General features: G+C 34.0%; 2 protein-coding genes across 6 annotated transcripts; one reads left to right on the top strand and one right to left on the bottom strand.

The window, feature by feature from the left end:
• Positions 1-871: 871 nt before the first annotated feature.
• On the top strand, positions 872-5364 carry LOC140881067 (uncharacterized). Of its 4 annotated transcripts, none has more exons than XM_073286060.1 (10): positions 872-947; positions 1034-1083; positions 1878-2631; positions 2787-2999; positions 3089-3289; positions 3750-3857; positions 3946-4083; positions 4217-4468; positions 4564-4884; positions 4960-5364. In XM_073286060.1, the coding sequence occupies exons 3-10, from the start codon at positions 1975-1977 to the stop codon at positions 5125-5127; spliced, it is 2058 nt and encodes a 685-aa protein (XP_073142161.1). In that variant the 5' UTR covers positions 872-947; positions 1034-1083; positions 1878-1974; the 3' UTR covers positions 5128-5364. The 4 variants fall into 4 exon arrangements, with proteins under 4 accessions (XP_073142161.1, XP_073142162.1, XP_073142164.1 ...); XM_073286061.1 differs by having other exon boundaries at positions 916-951; XM_073286063.1 differs by lacking the exons at positions 872-947; positions 1034-1083 and having other exon boundaries at positions 2025-2161; positions 2265-2631.
• A 757-nt stretch (positions 5365-6121) lies between these two features.
• LOC140883128 (WD repeat-containing protein WDS homolog) lies at positions 6122-10607 on the bottom strand. Of its 2 annotated transcripts, none has more exons than XM_073289474.1 (5): positions 10470-10607; positions 9517-10292; positions 8572-8673; positions 6721-7356; positions 6122-6616 (listed from the first exon to the last, which is right to left on the bottom strand). In XM_073289474.1, the coding sequence occupies exons 2-5, from the start codon at positions 10162-10164 to the stop codon at positions 6545-6547; spliced, it is 1458 nt and encodes a 485-aa protein (XP_073145575.1). In that variant the 5' UTR covers positions 10165-10292; positions 10470-10607; the 3' UTR covers positions 6122-6544. The 2 variants fall into 2 exon arrangements, with proteins under 2 accessions (XP_073145575.1, XP_073145574.1); XM_073289473.1 differs by having other exon boundaries at positions 6126-6602.
• Between the last annotated feature and the right edge of the window lie 9660 nt (positions 10608-20267).

Genomic DNA, 20267 nt, shown 5'->3' with positions numbered 1-20267 from the left:
TGAGATATTTTCCTGTGCATTGAAATTATTTTGTATTTTCAAAGATGACATATAATTGTCTGTTTAACCTTCTTTTTTTTTTTTTTTTCAGGTACACTCGGGATAACCTTCGACTGTTTAATCTTCATTGTACTGTGTAACAATTTTAATAAAACATCTATTTTTAAAAATTAAGATATTTATTTTTGTAAAATTCACCGACAAAACTTTTATACATAGCATAGATTTTCAAATTTTTTGAACAAAAGGACATAGTTTTCATTGTCTGATAATTTGGTTGAAAATGATATGCCCGTGTTTAATTTATTTGCGACTTTGAGGGAATCTCATTTTTGCTTGGTCCACGTTGCCGGATGCACTCGCCACAAAAATATGTGTTTGATTATATTTTTTGTTTAAAATTTTAATAAATGTAAATTGATGGTTGATTTTTCTGATTCTAAAATCGCTACTAATAATAAATTATTTAATACACACATGATACATGGGGAAAGTCTATGACAGAGTATGATTGGTTAAAATTAATGGACCCCACCCTTGAGTATCATAGACTTTACATGGACACTCCAATTACTTACATATTTATTTAACTATAAAAAATTTTAAAAAAAAATGGGTCATTCATTGTATTGATCTACCAACCCAAAAATGTTTCAGCATTTTGATATATATTACGGGGAAAAGTAAATTTACATGGCTCTACAATGGGCCGGCCCTTTATTATTATTTCACGGGCTGTATATTGGAAAGCGCATATTTTTTAACAAAATTTATATGCTAATTTGAGATACACTTATTTCCTGAGGCCAGCTAGCCCACTAAAAAAACTAAAAAGCCCAACTTTTATAGGCCAAGAGCGGGCTGTGCACTTTCTCTCGCGAGAAAAGGAACACAAGCCGAGGAAACTTTTAGAGCTTTTCGATTTTAGTCTGCCGCGAAGATCTCTCGTAAGTATGCAGTCCTTAAATTCCCTATGCGCTCTGCTAATTCCGATTTTTGCTTTCATATTGATCGATTTTATGTTTATTTGCAGATTTAGGATCGTTCGTGTCTGGGTTCTTGCTTTCCGACTTTTATTCTCTGGTATGTTGAATTGTTGATTTCAGTTTTTTTTAAAGGTTCTGCTTTTAATCGTAAATGATGAGTTGATTTAGATAAATTAGATTCACGATTATGTATATGTGTGTACAATATCGATGAATTGTGTATATGTGTGTACAATATCGATGAATTGTGATTTTTTGGTTTGATTAACGATGGTTCTGATTTTTTGAATTGTTTTTTTGTTTGATACACGATGGATGGTGTGTATATGTGTGTACTATGATGATTTCAGTTCTTATCCTGTTCATGTTGGTTGGATCAAAATCAAATCAGTTTTTTCTTTCCCACATAAACAACAGAAATAATGAATTTTCAAATTTTCAAATTTGGTACTAGATTAGATGCTCTTGAGTTCGTTAAATTTAATTTATTTTTCGAGTCATTGTTTTTAAGTTTTGTTGATTTCTCTTTCCATAGGCTTGTTTTGGCTGAGGTAGAATGGTATATGCATTTGTTATGAACTATTAAGTTTTTTTGATTTCATAAAAAAATTTACTTGTTTGATGATGTTTGTTATGAAATTTTTAATTTATTCATCAACACATCAACATAGAATGATTGATTTTAGAGATATTCATTTTATTTAAACTTCATTTCTTGCGGGACGATGGAGATTTTTGTCAAAGGTTTTCAAATATTATGAGTTTCATACAAAAATTATTGAAGATCTTGTTTATGAGGAGCTTTTTGAGATGAACATGTATCTTTTACTCACGATTTTAATTGTTGTGTATATGTATTATTTTGACTTTTGTTAAAAATTTCTAATCCAGGTGGTGGATTTAGAATCCTGGCTCCGCCATTGGGAGAAGCATCTCTGCACAAAGATTCTCTGTTCATGAAATCTATGTGATTTGATAGGCTTGGGAAATGGAAGACGAGGCGGAGATATACGATGGAATTCGAGCTCAGTTCCCGTTGTCTTTCGGTAAACAATCCAAATCCCAAACCCCACTCGAACTCATTCACAACGCCACCCGCCGGAGCACCGTCTCAGCTGCATCCGATGTTGCCAACTCTGAACCCGGGGTGAAGCCATCCACATCGAATTCTGATGGTAAGAACAATGATTTCCCTTCTCTGTCGGGCTCCTCTAAAGCCTGGCTAGAGTCCGTTAGAAAGCCTAACCCTAAAGGTAAGATTGGGGAAAATTTGGACAGGGGTAGGAATCAGGGTAGACTGATAGGGCCACCGGTGGATGAATCTGGACCCATGATTGGCCATCATAGTCCACCTCCGGGAAGTTATGCGGAGGAGGGACCAGAGATTGGACCACCCAGGCCACCGCCTGGTGGTTCTGTGGAAGATGATGATGATGATGGTGATGGTCCGGATATTGGCCCGCCGAGGCCACCACAGGATGGTGATGTGGATGACGATGATGATGATGAGCCGATGGTTGGGCCGCCTAGGCCACCTTCAGGACAGATAGAGTCGGATTCAGATGATGATGTGGATGAAGAAGACAGGGATGATGTGTTCCGGATTCCCATGAGCAACGAGATTGTGTTAAAGGGTCATACCAAGGTAAAGTTATATGTTCAATTTGTCGTATGGTGTTCTTGTGTAATTTTCCCCCAAGTATAAAATTTGACAGATTTATGTGTGCCACAAGATATCATACTTAATCCACAATGGTTTGGGGCTTGGTGACTTGGCTTATTGGTAAAATACATTTGCAGGTAGTTTCGGCTCTTGCTGTGGATCACTCTGGATCTAGAGTACTATCAGGCAGCTATGACTATACGGTACGAATGTATGATTTTCAAGGAATGAATGCTCGGCTGCAGTCATTCAGACAGTTTGAACCATTTGAAGGTCACCAAATTCGTGGTTTGAGTTGGAGTCCTACATCAGATCGGTTTTTGTGTGTGACTGGCTCAGCTCAGGCCAAGGTGCTTCTACGACTACAATTCGAGTTCTATTTATTCTTCTGGCCAAGTGTTTTCATGGCTGACTGATAATTTTTAACAATGTATTTCAGATATACGACCGTGATGGACTTACCTTGGGTGAGTTTGTCAAGGGTGACATGTATATAAGGGACCTTAAGAATACTAAAGGCCACATATCTGGATTGACTTGCGGAGAATGGCACCCTAAGACAAAAGAGACAATTTTAACATCATCTGAAGATGGTTCCGTAAGATTATGGGATGTAAATGACTTCAAAAGTCAAAAGCAGGTCAGTTTCTATTTTCTTGGTGCTCTTTATGCGAGAACATGCTTTGTTATTATTACAGATTACAGATGTGTGCTAGGACAATCGATGAGTTGTCCCAGGCTTTTAGGATATGCTGACAAACATCTTACGGAATTAAACGTGTGAGACATCATCCAGCATAGAAAATTTTGGTGCCGAGTGCCGACAAATAGCCAATACAGTTATATTTAAGTAGAAGTCTCTTCTGGAGATACAACCTCACATACAACCGTAAACTTGTTTTATGAGATTGATGGTGTTGCTTTTAAAGGAGAAATGGGAAAACTAAATATTGGTCACTGGTTGTTTGATACCTTTTACACATGGTTACTATTTTTTAATTGGGTGCCATCTTTTATTTCAATTTTTCATTATTTAAACGTTGGTGAGTAAGATTTGCATCTGCTGTCCATTTAAGCTGATTACCTCATACTCTTACTAGGTTATCAAGCCCAAACTTTCTAGACCTGGGCGAGTTCCTGTAACCACCTGTACCTGGAATCGTGAAGGAAAAATAATTGCAGGTGGTGTAGGAGATGGTTCTATACAGGTATTTGATCTTTCTTTTATCAAATATCAAGTCTTTAGGGTTATATTATTCGCCTTTCAAATGTATTTTGTTTATCAACATCTTACAGATATGGAGTATTAAAGCTGGGTGGGGAAGCAGGCCAGATATCTACGTTGGAAGTGGCCACACGGATGACATCACTGGGCTTAAGTTTTCTAGTGATGAATTGATTCTGTTGTCGAGAAGCTTTGATGGTTCACTCAAGGTGTTGCTAGCTATTTTAAGAACCTTCCTCCATTGATTTTCACTAATGGCTAGGGATTGGGAACTACTTAATACTTTTTTTTTAGTCATATGCTACTTGATACTTAAATTTTCATACTTTTCATGTGTACTAGGTCTGGGATTTGCGTAAAATGAAGGAGGCCCTTCAGGTGTTTGATGGTCTTCCGAATAATTATGCACAGACAAATATAGCTTTCAGCCCTGACGAACAACTTGTGTTGACTGGCACATCAGTTGAAAAGGGTAGCACAACAGGGGGCCTGCTATGTTTCTATGACAGAAGGAAATTGGAACTTGTTGGCAGAGTTGGAATATCACCTACATTTAGTGTTGTTCAATGTGCTTGGCATCCAAGATTGAATCAGGTAGTTTCACTTGGATCTTAGTCTTTTACGGTTTTCTGAGACTTATTCCATCTAGTAGTACTCAATATATAAACATTTCGCTCACAACTTTGTAGATATTGGCCACAACCGGCCACAAGCACGAAGGAGGAACTCATATATTATACGATCCAAACATAAGTGAGAGAGGAGCACTTGTATGTGTTGCACGTGCTCCAAGGAAGCATTCTGTTGACGACTTCCATGCCGAGCCTGTTATTCATAATCCTCATGCACTGCCATTGTTCAGAGATAACCCTAGCCGTAAACGACAGCGTGAGAAGATGTTGAAGGACCCACTTAAGTCTCACAAACCTGAACTGCCCATAACAGGACCAGGTCATGGAGGAAGAGTCGGATCTACCAAAGGAAGTTTGCTTACCCAGTACCTTTTAAAGGTAAAATTCTTCTTACCCTGTTCTTCAAATGAAAATCCCAGGTTAAATGACTTAGAAAAACTACTTCTGTTTCAGCAAGGTGGCCTGATAAAGGAAACGTGGATGGAAGAAGATCCCAGAGAAGCTATCCTAAAGTATGCTGATGTAGCTGCAAAAGATCCAAAATTTATTGCCCCAGCATATGCACAGACACAGCCTGAAACAGTCTTTGCCAAGTCAGATTCGGAGGATGAGGAGAAATAAATGGCTCCTTATCTTTGAAGGTCTATCCAAAAAGATGTGTAAAACCAATTATTCTACTCCATATGCTGAAGAATTGTGAACAAGATTTCTCGAATGGAGGCGCGCAGATGCCCATCCATTTTGTTGGCTTGGGCAAGATGTTGCTTCAATTGCTTCTAGAACTCTTGCAGAAGAGGTTGATCCTGTCTAGATATTGACATGAGTAGCATGAATGTTGTCTGATCATATTTCCATGAATTCCATCGTCTGCATTTCTACGCTACGCAGCAAACTCAGTCATTCATCATATAATCTATCACTGCACACAGTATTCACCAAGGAGCCATACCTCGATGTAATTGTTGTATGGTTTCCGAGAGATGACAAACCATGAATTTTGTTAAAAAAAATTATTTAAAGAGTGACACTGTGACAGATTCCCACTGGTATACTTTTTACCTCCAGTGTCAAGTACGGACCATGAATTTTGTTAAAAAAAAAATTATTTAAAGAGTAACATATTCCCACTGGCCTACTTTTTGCCTCCCGTGTCGAGTACGGCAGTATTTGAGTTTTCATAAATGTTGATTTACTCGTACTTGATAATTAGGCAAATTATTACCTGTTTGTCAGTTTCCTTCCTCTTGTTAAACAGTAATAAAAGAGAAGCTCGAAAGCACCTTTTGAATGCAATCTCAAACACTACAAGATTACACCAATCTCAAACACTACCTGATTACGCCGGCTCCTCAGAATCATTCAAAATCAATTGCCATCCAATCGTTAGTCATTAATTATGTCCCCAAATAGGCAAATATTTAACCGAATGCACTAACAAGAGCATTCATATACCCGAGTACTTTTTAAAATGGAAACACCTCAAAATCATTCAAAATTAATTGCCATCCAATCCTTAGTCATTGATCATGTCCCCAAATAGGCAAATATTTAACCTGATGCCCTAACAAGAGCATTCATACACCCAAGTACTTTTTAAAATTAAAAAAAAAAAAAAGTAAAATTTAACTTTGAAACTTTTGGACTAGATAATTTTTTTCTCCCCGAGTCCAGGAAGACAGTGGAATTCATTACCATTAATATTCCTTTCACAATACTAAAAATGAGCCAGGCACTATCGAGCTCTGAACAATTACTTCTACAGATTTAATTTAGTAAAAAAACCCAAAATGAGTAGTAGGGAAAACAAGTGACCAATGTACATGCCAAAATTTAGAAGGGAACACAAGCAAGCTTGATATGTACAAGGGAAAGCTGTAGATGCAAGTGGCTGTCCTCCGTTATTCGAATATATATAAGCTATACCTTATTTGCATCTACTTTGAACAACTTGGTCCCCATATACGTACTGTGTGATCATCACTAGCTGAAGCCAAAACTTGGGGCCGTCTAGGGTTCCAGCTTATGCAATTTACAGTCATCAAGTGCCCAGATAATACTTCGATTGGATTAGAATTTCTACGATTCCATATGTAAACCTGATATTAAACAACTAATCAAGGTTCTCATCACCAGACAGTGGCAGAATTCTGATTAAAAAAATAGATCAGGCCCATAGAGTCTCAATTAATTAAGGTATGTAAGGATGAGCAATACCTTAGAATCTTCACTACCACTGGCAATAAACGTGCCATTCAACCCACCAAAGCAGGATCGTATCACGTATTTCTGTTGCCTGTGGCCATTGTATTGCAATGGTTTCAACCATTGCCCAGCTACGTCCCACATATGAATCTCTTGGCTATTAAGATTGACAATTAGGAATTTACTATCTCCTGATACAGAAAGGGAGGTAATAGAGTGCTGCTCAGAAATGACATGCTCGGCACCAGTTGCCACATTTAATATCCTTATCTCCTTGTCTGAAAAAATGCTGATGAGATTCTCTCCATCCGGTGTCACGGCAAGATCTAAAACTTTTGGCATACGAATCCCTCTCCACGCCTTAATCTCACTACCATTACAGTCCCACATGTAAATGCCTTTCTTAGGATCTGAGCTTCCGCAGACGAAACGCTTAGAATCAGGAAACCAGGCACAAGAACTTACAATGAAACCATCATCGCCAAATGTGTGCTTGCAAGTGCCTGTTTCCACATCCCAGAGTTTAAGGACTTCCATGTTTCCACAAGTGAGCAGCATGGTGTCATCTGGACTCCAGGCTACAAAAGAAACAGGGTTTTGGTGGCTCCGTAAAGTGTGTTTTAGGGTTACTTTGTTATCATCCTGCACCTGGAAAAAAAGTATTTAAGGGAATTATGAAACATGGTGCTCTCTGGACCAGAAAATTAAATTAATTTGTCATATAATTTGACTCGATTAGTTAATACACTGAAAAAGAATACGTTTTAGATGGATCCAAATGCAGCATGTATTTAATGTCATATTAAAAATTAAATGCAAGAAATATAAGGAACAGCAGGCAGGTAAATCAGTTATTATTCAATCAAGTTCACTGATCTCAAATCTCTAATGATATTTACAGGTTTGCATTTTCGCTTAAACTGGATTCGTGTCTGTTGCATAATACAACATATCTTTTGGGGGAATAAGCATGGTAATCCTCTCGAGGAAGACATATCTAATATCAAACATGGACTGGAGTAGCTACTAAAACATGCTTCTACATCCATTAATAATTCAGGAGCTATTGAACTAAACATGTATGCCAGCCTCACCTGAATTGGCAGTTGGAGTCACTCATGCAATTAAGGGATTAAGTGTCCAACTTCACCAGGAAGCATGCATTACAAGGTTTAACTTCCTGAACAAGGGAAAGAAGTGTGCAAGATGGAGTAACAGTCAGTTCCCCAAACTCCCAGAATCAGAACATATAATTATTAAATATAAAAAACCACATTATCACCAGTCTGGTTGTTTTTTCTCTAAGCAAAAACCAGTGGCTAGTGGTGGGGACTATTAAATTACTTTAGAAACTTTTGGGGTGGGCGCAGGACCAGATGAGGAGAAAAATTATCTAAAGACACGGAGAAGAGGCGCATCCTTGCTTTTTATCCTAATACTCTCTGGAATAGGAAGCATGCATTGTCGAAGTTGATCATGCCAAGATAAGAGTTTTCCAATGTTTCTGACCATTAATCTTCGTGGTATATAGAGGATACAATGATTACAGAAAGCAAACAGCACGAACCGCAGCTATTACAATAATGAAACCTCATTTTTGTTCAATTAACATAATGGATAATGAGATTACTTCTTCTCAACCACTTACTAATGCACAGATGAATGCAGAGATTTTTCAGAGTTTACCTAGTTCCAAAATAAATACAGGGATTTCTGGCAAAAGCTTCGCAGATTCACATAGACAGGATCCATATATTACATTTAAAAAATTTGCATTTGTCCTAGTTAGACTCAGTACAAATAATAACGGAGTCTAGAAACATTCAAACTAAACATATTGTGAAGTTGAAAAAAGAATTGTACCTTCCAAATGATAGCTGTGCAGTCACTTGATGATGAGGCTAAATATTCCCCATTGTTAGAAAACTGGACAAACCAAACTTCATTCTGATGATCAGTCAGTATCTGCATCGAGATAACACGTGAGGGGATGTTCAACATTTGAAGGCAGAAAAACAACTCAAAACCACTACAAATGTGAATGACATATTTCTTATACCTTTTCCCTCAGGTCTCATGTATGCAAACAACATACGACGCTGAAAATAAGGGGATGAATAATGGTTGAAATTTCCTTTTCCCACTCAGCATGCTTCAAAATTGTTATGAATCAAAACATTGGCGTTTTATATATTTCAACAAAGGCACTTACTCTGTCCAAGAAATTGGGAATAAGGAACGAGTTTTTTAGGCAAAGGACATTTGAAACACCTCGACATTATTTGATTGTTGAAACGCATTGATAAAAGATCTCACAGAACCTAAGTTTTAGTTGGGTTCAAATGACAAAATTAACTTTTTTGTTATATACTCCCTTCGTCCCATATATAATGTCTTCTTTAAATTTTCACACAAATTAAGAAAAATTTATTGGGAAATCAAATTTTATATAAACTTCCTATTTTATCCCTATTTAATGTATTAAAAAATGATTGCACAATTTTCAAGGTGTAGTTAATAGGGGTATGTTAGGAAATGAGTGTAAAAAAATATTACTAATTATGGTATATGACTATATATTTGGGACAAATAAAAAAGGAAACATGGACATTATAATTGGGACGGAGGGAGTAATTGGTAAAAATTCAGCGGAGAAGATAGAGAGTAGATATCATCGTGGTTCAGCGAGTACATAGACTCTGAAAACACCATAGAAATCAAAGTCATAGGCACATTATCATCATAACAAGTTGGGATTCCTATCCAAGACAACAAAAACAGATGAAAGTTAAAAGCTTGAAAATAGACCTGAATGGTCTCTGTTGGAAACTGATCTCGAACACAACGGTGATCTCTATACAAGGATGTCATATTAGAGGAACTGTGGTATATACAGCCATCAATCTGTGCACATATGGCCATTTCAATCAAATGCTCCAGTCTTCTCTCGGGTATTGTAATAGGTTGCGGCAGCACATTCTCCAGCTGTGCAAGTAATTTTTTCCGCAACTCATGAACCACGTTACAGTCAATGCAACCCAAACCGAACTCATTCAATGTGAGAAGTTCATAAGAAAGCTTGTGAACCTTTTCTTTACCAATTTTCAACCTTGGAATCTGTTTCCATAGAACATCCAATGAAGAAGAAATATCTCCACCACTTAAACTCTCCAATAAATGCTGCTCGAGAACGAAAAACATGGCTGAAGCTTTTGTTTCATCACTCAACCCATCAATTTTAGCAATACTCTCGAGGCAACCATCCCAGTCCCCATTTAGAACGTGTGATTCGATTGATTCAAGTTCCGGGGCTTTGCATGAAATACAAGATTCAAGCTCCAAAGAGGCAGCAGTTTTTTTGTAGCCCAACGAATATAAGCATTGAGTTATAATTCTTACAAACTCATACTTCTTAATCATCCCCTTTGGGCCGATCATGGTTCCAGTATTCTCCATTATCTAAACACATCCAGCAACTCCAATAATATTACAGCCAACTGCAATATAAACTTGCCACCTTTAAGTAATGTCAGACCAGTCTCAGCCATTCATAGCCATCAAAATACAGTGGTCTGTGGATATGTCTGCAAAATATTTTTTCAACAAATTAATTACAACTACAAACAACATCGATAAGAGGTAGATATACAAAATTAGGAGTTGCGGAGACATGGACAATAGAATTGCCAGAACAGTTCTAATACAACATTTTTTGGGGACAAAAAAGTACCAAAAAAACTGAAAAGCGTAAAAAAATTCACCTATTTTCACGATAATGATTATGTTAGCGCGCCTTCCAGGCGATTGAGAATTTAGGGTTCGATTGGAACTCGCGGGGAGTGTGGAATTGAAAGAGGGGAGTCTGACGTCGGCAAATGAGCAAATCTAAAATCGGTGACGTGCTGAAAGTTTTCAACTTGATTATCCTTCTTTATAACATAAATAAATAAATAAATAATGAACTTTATGTTGAAAATTAAATAATTGTCTGTCTTAGAAAATTATTGTGTGATGATATATGTGATTATGTATTTATTTTTGAACAATTTTCAAATGAGTTTCTATAAATAGATCTCTGCATTTGTAATGAAAAATACAATTGAAGAAAGAAAAATTATAAAGTGTAGTGTTTGATATATTTTGAGTTTTGAAGTTTTTATTTTTTACCACAAATTTTTACTTTTTCATAACACGTTATCAGCACGATCGCTCAAAGGTTCTCTATAATTTTTAAGCTCTAAATCTCAAAGAAAGGCAAAAATATTGAACAAGTAAGAATATTTATTTTTATTGTTTATTTATTCTTATTATATATATATATATATTAATATCTAATTATAATTAAATTATAATTTTGTTTAGACAATAGTGTGGCTCTGCCAGTTGTTCTAAATGAAATATATAGTTTAAACTTTAACATTTACTTTATCACATCTAACATATTAAATCATATATTTTGTTTAGACGATGACGTGGTCGATGGCTCTGCCGGCTGTTCTAAATAAAATATTATGATTTAATCTAACATTTACTTAACGCAATTTTTTATGTTTATTAATTATTATTGTGTATATATTATAATATATTAATTTTATTTGTATAATTTCATGTTATTATATAAAAAATGTCTATTACTCCACATTATAATAACGTGATATGATTATACATGAATGTTTATATATTTTATTGTGTGTATATATATAGTAACTATATTTTGTCTAATTTCACACTATTATATAAAAGGAGTCTATGACACCTCATTATAATCAATGTTATTAAAATCGGACCGGACCGGTCGGTTCGATCGGTTCGATCGGGAACCGGTCGTCGGTCCGGTCCGAAACTTCACCGGAAACCGGAAAATCGGTCCAACTGGTCAGAACCGGTTTTTCAATTTTTTTATTTTTTTTTTGAAAATTTGAATTTTTTTATTTTAAAAACTTTAAATTTAATATATTTTTATATATATACATGATTATTTGGAATTTGTACTTCATTAAAAAATTATTTTAATAATTATTGATTTTTAAAAAATTAAATAATTAATTATTTAAATAATTTAGAAGTATAATTGACATTTTGAATATATTTACATATTTATTTAGCTTTCAAACTATGACAAATATATATATTTTTTGTCTATTTATATATATTTTTGAGTTTTTAAAATTCAAAATATATTATTTATTAGATTATATTATATAAACGGTTTTTCGGTTCGACCATCCGGTTAAAATGGTCCGACCGGTTGGACCATTTTTTTAGATAGACCGGTTCGATCATCGGTCCGGTTATGAAAAGACTGATTATAATAATGTGATGTGATATACATAATTATTTAATTATGATTATCATTATATGCATCGCATGATTATCGTAAATTTTTATTCAACACATAATTAATTTTTTTTACTCTCAACGGTCACAAACAGTAATAAACGACTAGTTTTTGCCCTATAAATATGACCACTCAAACACATTTATCACACCAAAATTCACTATTTCTCTCTAAATTATTTCTCCTCGATTTTTCGAAGAAGAAGAAGATGGCATTTTCAAGGATATTTTTTATAAATATTATGGTTATCATACTCACGAGCCTTGTATTTATTGGTGAATATCCCCCTCACGCTTTTTCTTTATTTTTAAGTATGCTTGTACTCATAGTTTATCCAATATTTTGTATTGTCATATTAATGGAAATTAACTAATAAAATGCATTGTTATTTTTCTAGTACCACCATGTCAAATTTGGCAAATCTTGAATTCGTTGCGCTCGATATCACGGGAAAAAATTTTATGTCATGGACTCTCGATGTAGAAATGCATCTTAGTCATTGGGTCTAAATGATACTATCAAAGACAATAATATAGCATCCTCGCAAGAAAAAGCAAAGGTTGTTATTTTCTTACATAGACATCTTGATGAATGATTGAAATGTGAGTATCTCACAGAAAAAAAAAACCCAATGGTTTTATGGAAAGGATTGAAAGAAAGATTTGAGCATATAAGGGAAGTTATACTTCCGACCGCCCGTGATGAATGGAATACGTTAAAATTCCAAGATTTTAAAAAAGTCAGTGATTATAACTCTGCGATGTATCGAATAGTCTCACAATTGAAATTTTGTGGACATGTGGTTACTGAAATGGAAATTCTTGAGAAAAAAAAATTTCCACTTCCCATGCATCAAATATAACTATAAAACAACAGTATAGAGTACGTGGATTTTTGAGATATTCTGAACTCATCGCATGTCTTCTTGTGGCAGAAAAGAACTACGAATTATTAATGAGAAATCATCAATCTTGACCCACTGGATCAATGGCATTTCCAGAATCAAATGTCGTAAGTAAAAATAAAAATCAAAATCAAAGTCATAGACAAGATTTTGGTCGTGGACGAGGTCGAGGACGAGGACGAGGACGTGGGCGTGGACGTAGAAATGATCGCGGTCGTTGTCGCGATCGTGGATATGAAAACAATCGAGATAGCTACTTCAATAACTCATCTCAAAAGAGCGTCACGAACCACCCACCAAAAAGGCAACATGAAAACATGAGTGAAAATGAAAATCACTCAAAAAGATCCGAGAGTGTTTGTTATAGATGTGGCACTCCAAGACATTGGTCACGTACTTGCTGAGTCTTTGAGCACTTTTGTAAGCTCTATATATAATCGATAAAGGGAAAATAAAAAGAGACCAATTTTGTTGAAAACAGTGATCATTTAAGTAGTTCAACTCATTTCGATGCTGCTGATTTTTTGAATGCTTTCGAGAACATTGATTAATATATTGGTGGAACAAGAATGCAACATATTGTATTTTTCATATAGTCTTGTGTTATTATGAAACATGTTATATTTTGCATATGTATTGTCCTTAATTTTTTTTATTGCATATTTTTTTTTTTTGAAGTTAGATATGGAAAATTCTATGAGCAAAGATAAACAAAAAAATAATCTCATGGAAATTTGCATACCTGATAGTGGTACAACACACACTATTCTTCGAGATAAAAGATATTTTTTGGAACTAAAACCAACAAAAACAATGGTAAATACAATATCAGGTCCTGTAGATTTGATTGAAGGTTGTGGTAAAACACATTTTTTGTTACCTAATGGAACAAAATTTCTGATAAATGATGTTTTATATTCACCACAATCAAAAAGAAATTTGTTAAGTTTTAATGACATATATTCTCATGGGTATGATATTGAGACAATAACTGAAGAAAATCAGAAATATATGTGTATTACCACTTATCAATCAGGAAAGAAATATGTAGTTGAAAAACTATCAATGCTCCCTACTGGATTGCATTATACGCATATAAGTCCAATTGAATCAAATATGGTGGTTAATAATTCTTCAATATTAACCAATTGGCATGATCAATTGGGACATCATGGTTCAATAATGATGAGAAGAATTATAGAAAATATACATGATCATTCGCTGAAAGACCAGAAGATCTTTCAGAATAATAAGTTTCAATGTAAAGCATGTTCTCTTGGAAAACTTATTATAAGACCTTCACCAGTTAAAATAAAAACTGAATCACCCATGTTTCTTGAACGTATTCAAGGTGATATTTGTGGGCCAATTTATCCACCATGTGGACCATTTCGATATTTTATGATATTGATTGATGTCTCTAGCAGATGTTCACATGTATGCTTATTGTCAACTCGAAATGTGACATTTTCAAGATTAATGGCTCAAATAATAAAATTGCGGAATCAATTTCCCAATTATAAAATCAAAAAAATAATACTTGATAATGCTGGAGAATTTACTTCTCAGACTTTCAATGACTATTGTATGTCAATGGAAATCACTATTGAACATCATGTTGCTCATGTACATACACAAAATGGATTAGCTGAGTCATTGATTAAACGTCTATAACTGATTGCTAGACCAATTATTATGAAAACAAAACTCCCTATTTCTATATGGGTACATGCAATTTTACATACTGCTGCATTAATTCACATCAGACCAAGCGCATATCATAAATACTCCCCATTGCAGCTTCTATTTGGTAAAGAACCAGACATTTCTCATCTGAGAATTTTTGGAAGTATGGTATATATGCCTATTGCACCACCTCAATGATAAAAAATGGGTCCTCAAATAAAGATCGGTATTTATATCAGTTATGATAGCCGATCAATCATTCGATATCTTGAGCCTCAGACAAGCGATGTGTTTTACAGCACGTTTTGCTGATTGTCACTTCAATGAAGAAATATTCTCAATGTTAGGGGGGAAAATAAACACGACGAAAAAGAAATTACATGGTATGTATCATCATTGTTACATTTGGATCCAATAACTAAACAATGTTAAAAAAATGTACAACAAATTGTGCACTTGCAAAGAATAGAAAATCAAATGCAGATGCATTTGTAGACACAAAAGAGATAAAAAAAAAATCATATATACATGTTGTAAATGCCCCTGATCGAATTGAAGTTCCAAAGAAACAAATTGAAGACACTCATGATGTTATTAAACGCTTGAAGCGTGGAAGGCCAGTCGGTTCCAAGGATAAAAATCCTCAAAAAATAAAATTTATAGAGAAACACGATGATCACAAAATAGAAAATGATGTTTCAGAAGAAACACCCGATAATGAAAATGCTATGTCAGAACCACAAACTGACGAGAATCGTGAAATCTCTATCAATTATATTAATAGTGGAAAAATATGGAACCGAAAAGATGTAGAAGAAATTGATGAGATATTTTCTTACAATGTGGCATGTGACATATAAATGAGAATGAAGATCATGAACTAAAATCTTTTGGTGAATGTAAAAATCGGCAAGATTGGGTAAAATGGAAAGATGTCATCTAGGTTCAATTGGATTCACTAAATAAACGTAACGTTTTTTGAACTATAGTACTTACACCTAAAAATTTAAAACCTGTTGGATACAAATGGGTTTTTGTTCGAAAGGAAAATGAGAAAAATGAAGTAGTAAGATATAAAGCTCGACTTATTGCACAAGGTTTTTCTCAAAGACTGGAATTGATTCTGAAAAAACGTATTCTCCCATTATGGATGCATTTAAGTTTCGGTATTTGATTAATTTGGCAGTGTCTAAAAATTTGAAAATGCGTCTTATGGATGTTGTTACAGCTTACTTATACGGATCACTTGATAGTAATATATACATGAAAATCCCTAAAGGATTTAAGATGTCTGAAACACAAAGTTCAAAACCCAAAGAATTTTATTCTGTGAAATTTCAAAAATCATTATATGGGTTAAAGCAATCCAGCCGAATGTGGTATAATCGGTTAAGTGAGCACTTGATGAAAAAAAGATATATAAATGATCCAATATACCCTTGTGTTTTCATCAAGAAAACAACATCCGGATGTGTAATTATTGTTGTATATGTTGATGATTTAGACATCATTGGAACGAATAAAGAAATTGAAGAAGTTATGATGTACTTGAAGGAAGAATTCGAAATGAAGGATCTTAAAAAAACCAAGTATTGTCTGGGTTTACAAATCAAACAAAAAGAATGTGAAATTTTTGTTCATCGATAAAATTATACAGAAAATATCTTTAAACGTTTTAATATGGATAAATCAAATCCTTTAAGTACTCAAATGGTTGTTAGATCATTAAATATAGAAAATGATTCATTCTGTCCATGTGAAGATGGTGAAGTTATTATTGGTCCAAAAGTACCATATCTAAGTATCATTGGTGCCCTTATGTATCTTGCAAATTGTACTAGACCGGATATATCTTTTGCTGTAAATTTATTGGCAAGATTCAGCTCATATCTAACAAAAAGGCACTGGAACGGAATTAAACACATATTCTGTTATCTACGAGGAACGACAGATTTGGGACTTTTGTACTCAAAATATACCAATCAATGTATAATTGGTTGTGCTAATGCTGGATACTTATTTGGTCCACATAAAGCACGTTCCCAAACCGGATATGTATTTACTCGTGGAGGCACTGCAATTTCTTGACGTTCATAGAAACAAACACTCGTAGCAACTTCATCAAATCACGCCGAGATTATTGCGCTACATGAAGCAAGCCGTGAATGTGTTTGGCTAAAATCAATGACACAACATATCCAAACTTCTTGTCGATTATCAATAGACTAGAAACTGATGACACTATACGAAGATAATACTGTATGTGTTGCTAAAATGAAAGAAGGATACATCAAAAGCGATAGAACTAAACATATTCGCCCCAAGTTCTTCGCATTCACTAAAGAGCTTGAGAAGAATAAAGACGTTGATATTCGTTATATTCAATCAAGTGAAAACTCATCAGATCTCTTCACTAAGACACTTCCAACAGCAATATTCAGAAAGCATAGATACAACATTGGGATGCGCAATCTACAAAATATATGAAGAATCACTCGTGTTAACATGAAGGGGAGTTTACGTGACTGCAATTTTTTTTTCTTACTATGGTTTTTATCCCAAAGAATTTTTCATAGTAAGGTTTTTAACGAGGCAGTATAAAAACATGTAATATCACGATATCATCACAAGGGAGAGTGTTGAAAATTAAATAATTGTGTGTGTTAGAAAATTATTGTGTGATGATGTATGTGATTATGTATTTATTTTTGAACAATCTCAAATGAGGTTCTATAAATAGACATCTCAATTTGTGATGAAAAATACAATTGAAGATAGAAGAATTATAAAGTGTGGTGTTTGATATATTTTGAGTTTTGGAGTTTTTACTTTTTACCACAAATTTTTACTTTTTCACAACACTTTAATCATTTGTTTAATCAAAACTTTAATCGTTTTTAATTTGCCGCAAATTAAACCGTGCAGTTTACAATATATGGCAAATCTAAGTTGTTTGTCAGTCCCTATGTCAGACTATATATGTTACAACTCTCTATTGTCAAGCTTTTATTTGTTCTAACTCCCTATGTCTGACCAAAATACCATAATACCCATTGTCACCTATAAAAACCAAAAAATGTCATTTGTGTTTTTAAAATGATATTGTTTCTCTTTCTTCTCTCCACATGTTTTAGGATTAATTTTTGTTTTTTTGATCATTCTAATATACATAATAATTAATATATTGTTTATGAATTTATATATCTCTTTTTCATAGAATAGTGCCACATCATTGATGGGCATGGTAGGTGGGCACTTGAAAAAAACTCTATATATATATATATCAGGAAAGAGAATACAAACTCTATATACAATACATTTTCACGTATCAGTATTGATACTTGTGATTTGTAAAACGTTAAAAGATTACATTCAAAAAATAATTTAGTTGTGTAACTATACGTAAAGATAATCTCAATAATACGAAATTGTTATAATACATATTATTAATTTTAAAATTCAATGACTCAGCCATTTACAAAAAAAATTGTTTTGTTCCGACATAATTGCTTCAAATTAAATTGCACGTTTATAATCCTAATTTAAATGAACATCCAAAAATATCTCTACTTTTATTAATTAAAATAAAAAAAATGCATTGTATACGTATCGTATCGCATTTGCTCCATGGATAATTTATAATTAGGATGAAAATTTAGTATATATAATTTAATAATTTTTACACACATGTTCATTCTTGGTCTAAAAGTGTAGAATAATTCAAACAATTGAAGAAGGTGATTAATATTTGTGGTATAATTCATTTCGATTATAGTATTAATTGAGGCTTTTATGATATCAATTTTTTTTAAAAAAAATGTGTTTAAGGTCCAAAATCCACTAACCTTGTTCACGGTTATTTAAAATGATTTTAGAGATTTTATGCCTTTAAATTGTTTAAGTTATGATTATATGATAAGATTTCATGATATGATTATTTTATGTTTAACGGTTTGTTTAAGCTATGGTTTCAGGTTGAGTTTGATTATGGAGTCACAGGACGAGGCTAACCTATGAACAAGGTGATAGAATACCTTTATACGAGTGTTTTAAGTATAATATTGATATGTTTATTATGTACAAGTCGAGGGATAGTATTTGTATCAGACGAGTCAGGAAGTAAGACTGACTGCATTTTTAGAGGTCAACACACGATACGTATTAAATGATCGTCATCCTATCTATCTACCTGGTTTCCCACCTCATTATTTCTCATGTCTCCTTGTTCCCTTGACTCCCACTTTCTTTCCCCTCATCTGCACGATTCCTTCACCATTTTCTGCAATTATTCTTCTTTTTCTCTCTTTTGCTCCACGGTTCTTCAAACTTCCTAGTGGAATTTACTTTCAATCTCGTTCGTGTTGTGGTTAACTCGTTGCCAAGGCTCTGGATCAACTCCACCTCCAAATCAAGGCAAGTATTTTTAAAGGTTTTGAAACCACCATTCAAGGTATATCTATTTTGATATGAAATGATGTATGTTTAGATATGTATGTATGATTTTCAAGAATTTCAAGAGCATAAAGTTATGATTCTTACAAAATCGTGAAGCGCAAGTCGTTCTTGTCAAGTTCTTGAGTATGATTCGAGAGATTCATGTTTCTTTTAAAGTTTTGAGGAGTTCTTGAGGTTCTAAGATATTTTTTATTCAAATTTTATAGCAACATTAGTAGAAAATATCATGATTTTAAAGTATTGAGTTAGTCTGAGTTAAAGCTTTGAAATGTTACATGTGCTGGGTTGTTTCGGATTAGCGACACTCGTTACGATTTTAAGGATAAAAGCTAGTGTACTAATCCAAATGATATGAGGCCAATTTTATTCGAAAGCTAGCTCATATATTTCATGTTTGAGTTTTATCAAAATCCTTTTGGAAGTATGGCCAAAATCACCCCGAAGTGTATCGAGTGTACCGTATTTTTTACAGTGACACATTTTGGTAGATCAGGAATAAATTTTTACTGAAAAATCCAATTGGGGTGAAATCAGCGGAATTTTAAAGACAATACAAAGAGATAAAACTTTCATGTTTACCACTTTTCCAAATTCCGATGGAAAAATAGAGTTGCAGTGCTTTCAATAGGTTGCGGTAGAATAGGACGCGCTTGAGCGCAAATTTCTTCCGATTGAGCGAGAATGGTTCTGCCCCTAACACTTTGCTTGCATGTTTTTAAGTTCTAAATGCATGTTTATGATATATTAAGTGTTTTAAGTATGTTTAAGAGTTCCTATGCAAAAAGTTTCTGGTTTTGAAGTCAAGAACGGAAAGAACGATTTACGTGGATTGGTTGAATTATGTGATGCATTATATGCTATTATGTACTCATGAAAGCTATGTTTGATACATAATCATGATTTTTAATCATCTACGGCATGCATGACGTTATAAAGAAATATTTTACGATCACGACATGATAAAGTTACGAGTTACGAATGATGAGTGAAAAAATGACGATGATACGATATGATACGATGAATGTTATGATGCCTAAAAATAATTTTGATGTCGTATGTGTCTTTGTCGTGGCTATACAGGGCCCTCCCAGATACGGCTCAATGTACGGGTTAGGTACTTTGGGATGAGCTCCGGAGGGGCTTCCGAAAATGAATGAACGAATGTATGAGGCATAA

The sequence above is a fragment of the Henckelia pumila genome, chromosome 2, assembly GCF_033568475.1.
Source record: "Henckelia pumila isolate YLH828 chromosome 2, ASM3356847v2, whole genome shotgun sequence".
Lineage (NCBI taxonomy): Eukaryota > Viridiplantae > Streptophyta > Magnoliopsida > Lamiales > Gesneriaceae > Henckelia > Henckelia pumila.
The sequence above is the reverse complement of the archived record's forward strand: the minus strand, read 5'-3'. Positions and strand labels throughout refer to the sequence as shown.

Bases quoted from the DNA above. Each gene is read 5' to 3' on its own strand.
- LOC140881067 (XM_073286060.1), top strand. From the start codon at position 1,975: ATGGAAGACGAGGCGGAGATATACGATGGAATTCGAGCTCAGTTCCCG. The intron at 3,290-3,749 runs GTCAGTTTCTAT...TACTCTTACTAG, and splicing joins ACTTCAAAAGTCAAAAGCAG to GTTATCAAGCCCAAACTTTC. The intron at 4,084-4,216 runs GTGTTGCTAGCT...CATGTGTACTAG, and splicing joins GCTTTGATGGTTCACTCAAG to GTCTGGGATTTGCGTAAAAT.
- LOC140883128 (XM_073289473.1), bottom strand. From the start codon at position 10,164: ATGGAGAATACTGGAACCATGATCGGCCCAAAGGGGATGATTAAGAAG. The intron at 7,357-8,571 runs GTACAATTCTTT...CTTTTTTTCCAG, and splicing joins GCACAGCTATCATTTGGAAG to GTGCAGGATGATAACAAAGT. The intron at 6,603-6,720 runs GTATTGCTCATC...GTTTAATATCAG, and splicing joins GTGGTAGTGAAGATTCTAAG to GTTTACATATGGAATCGTAG.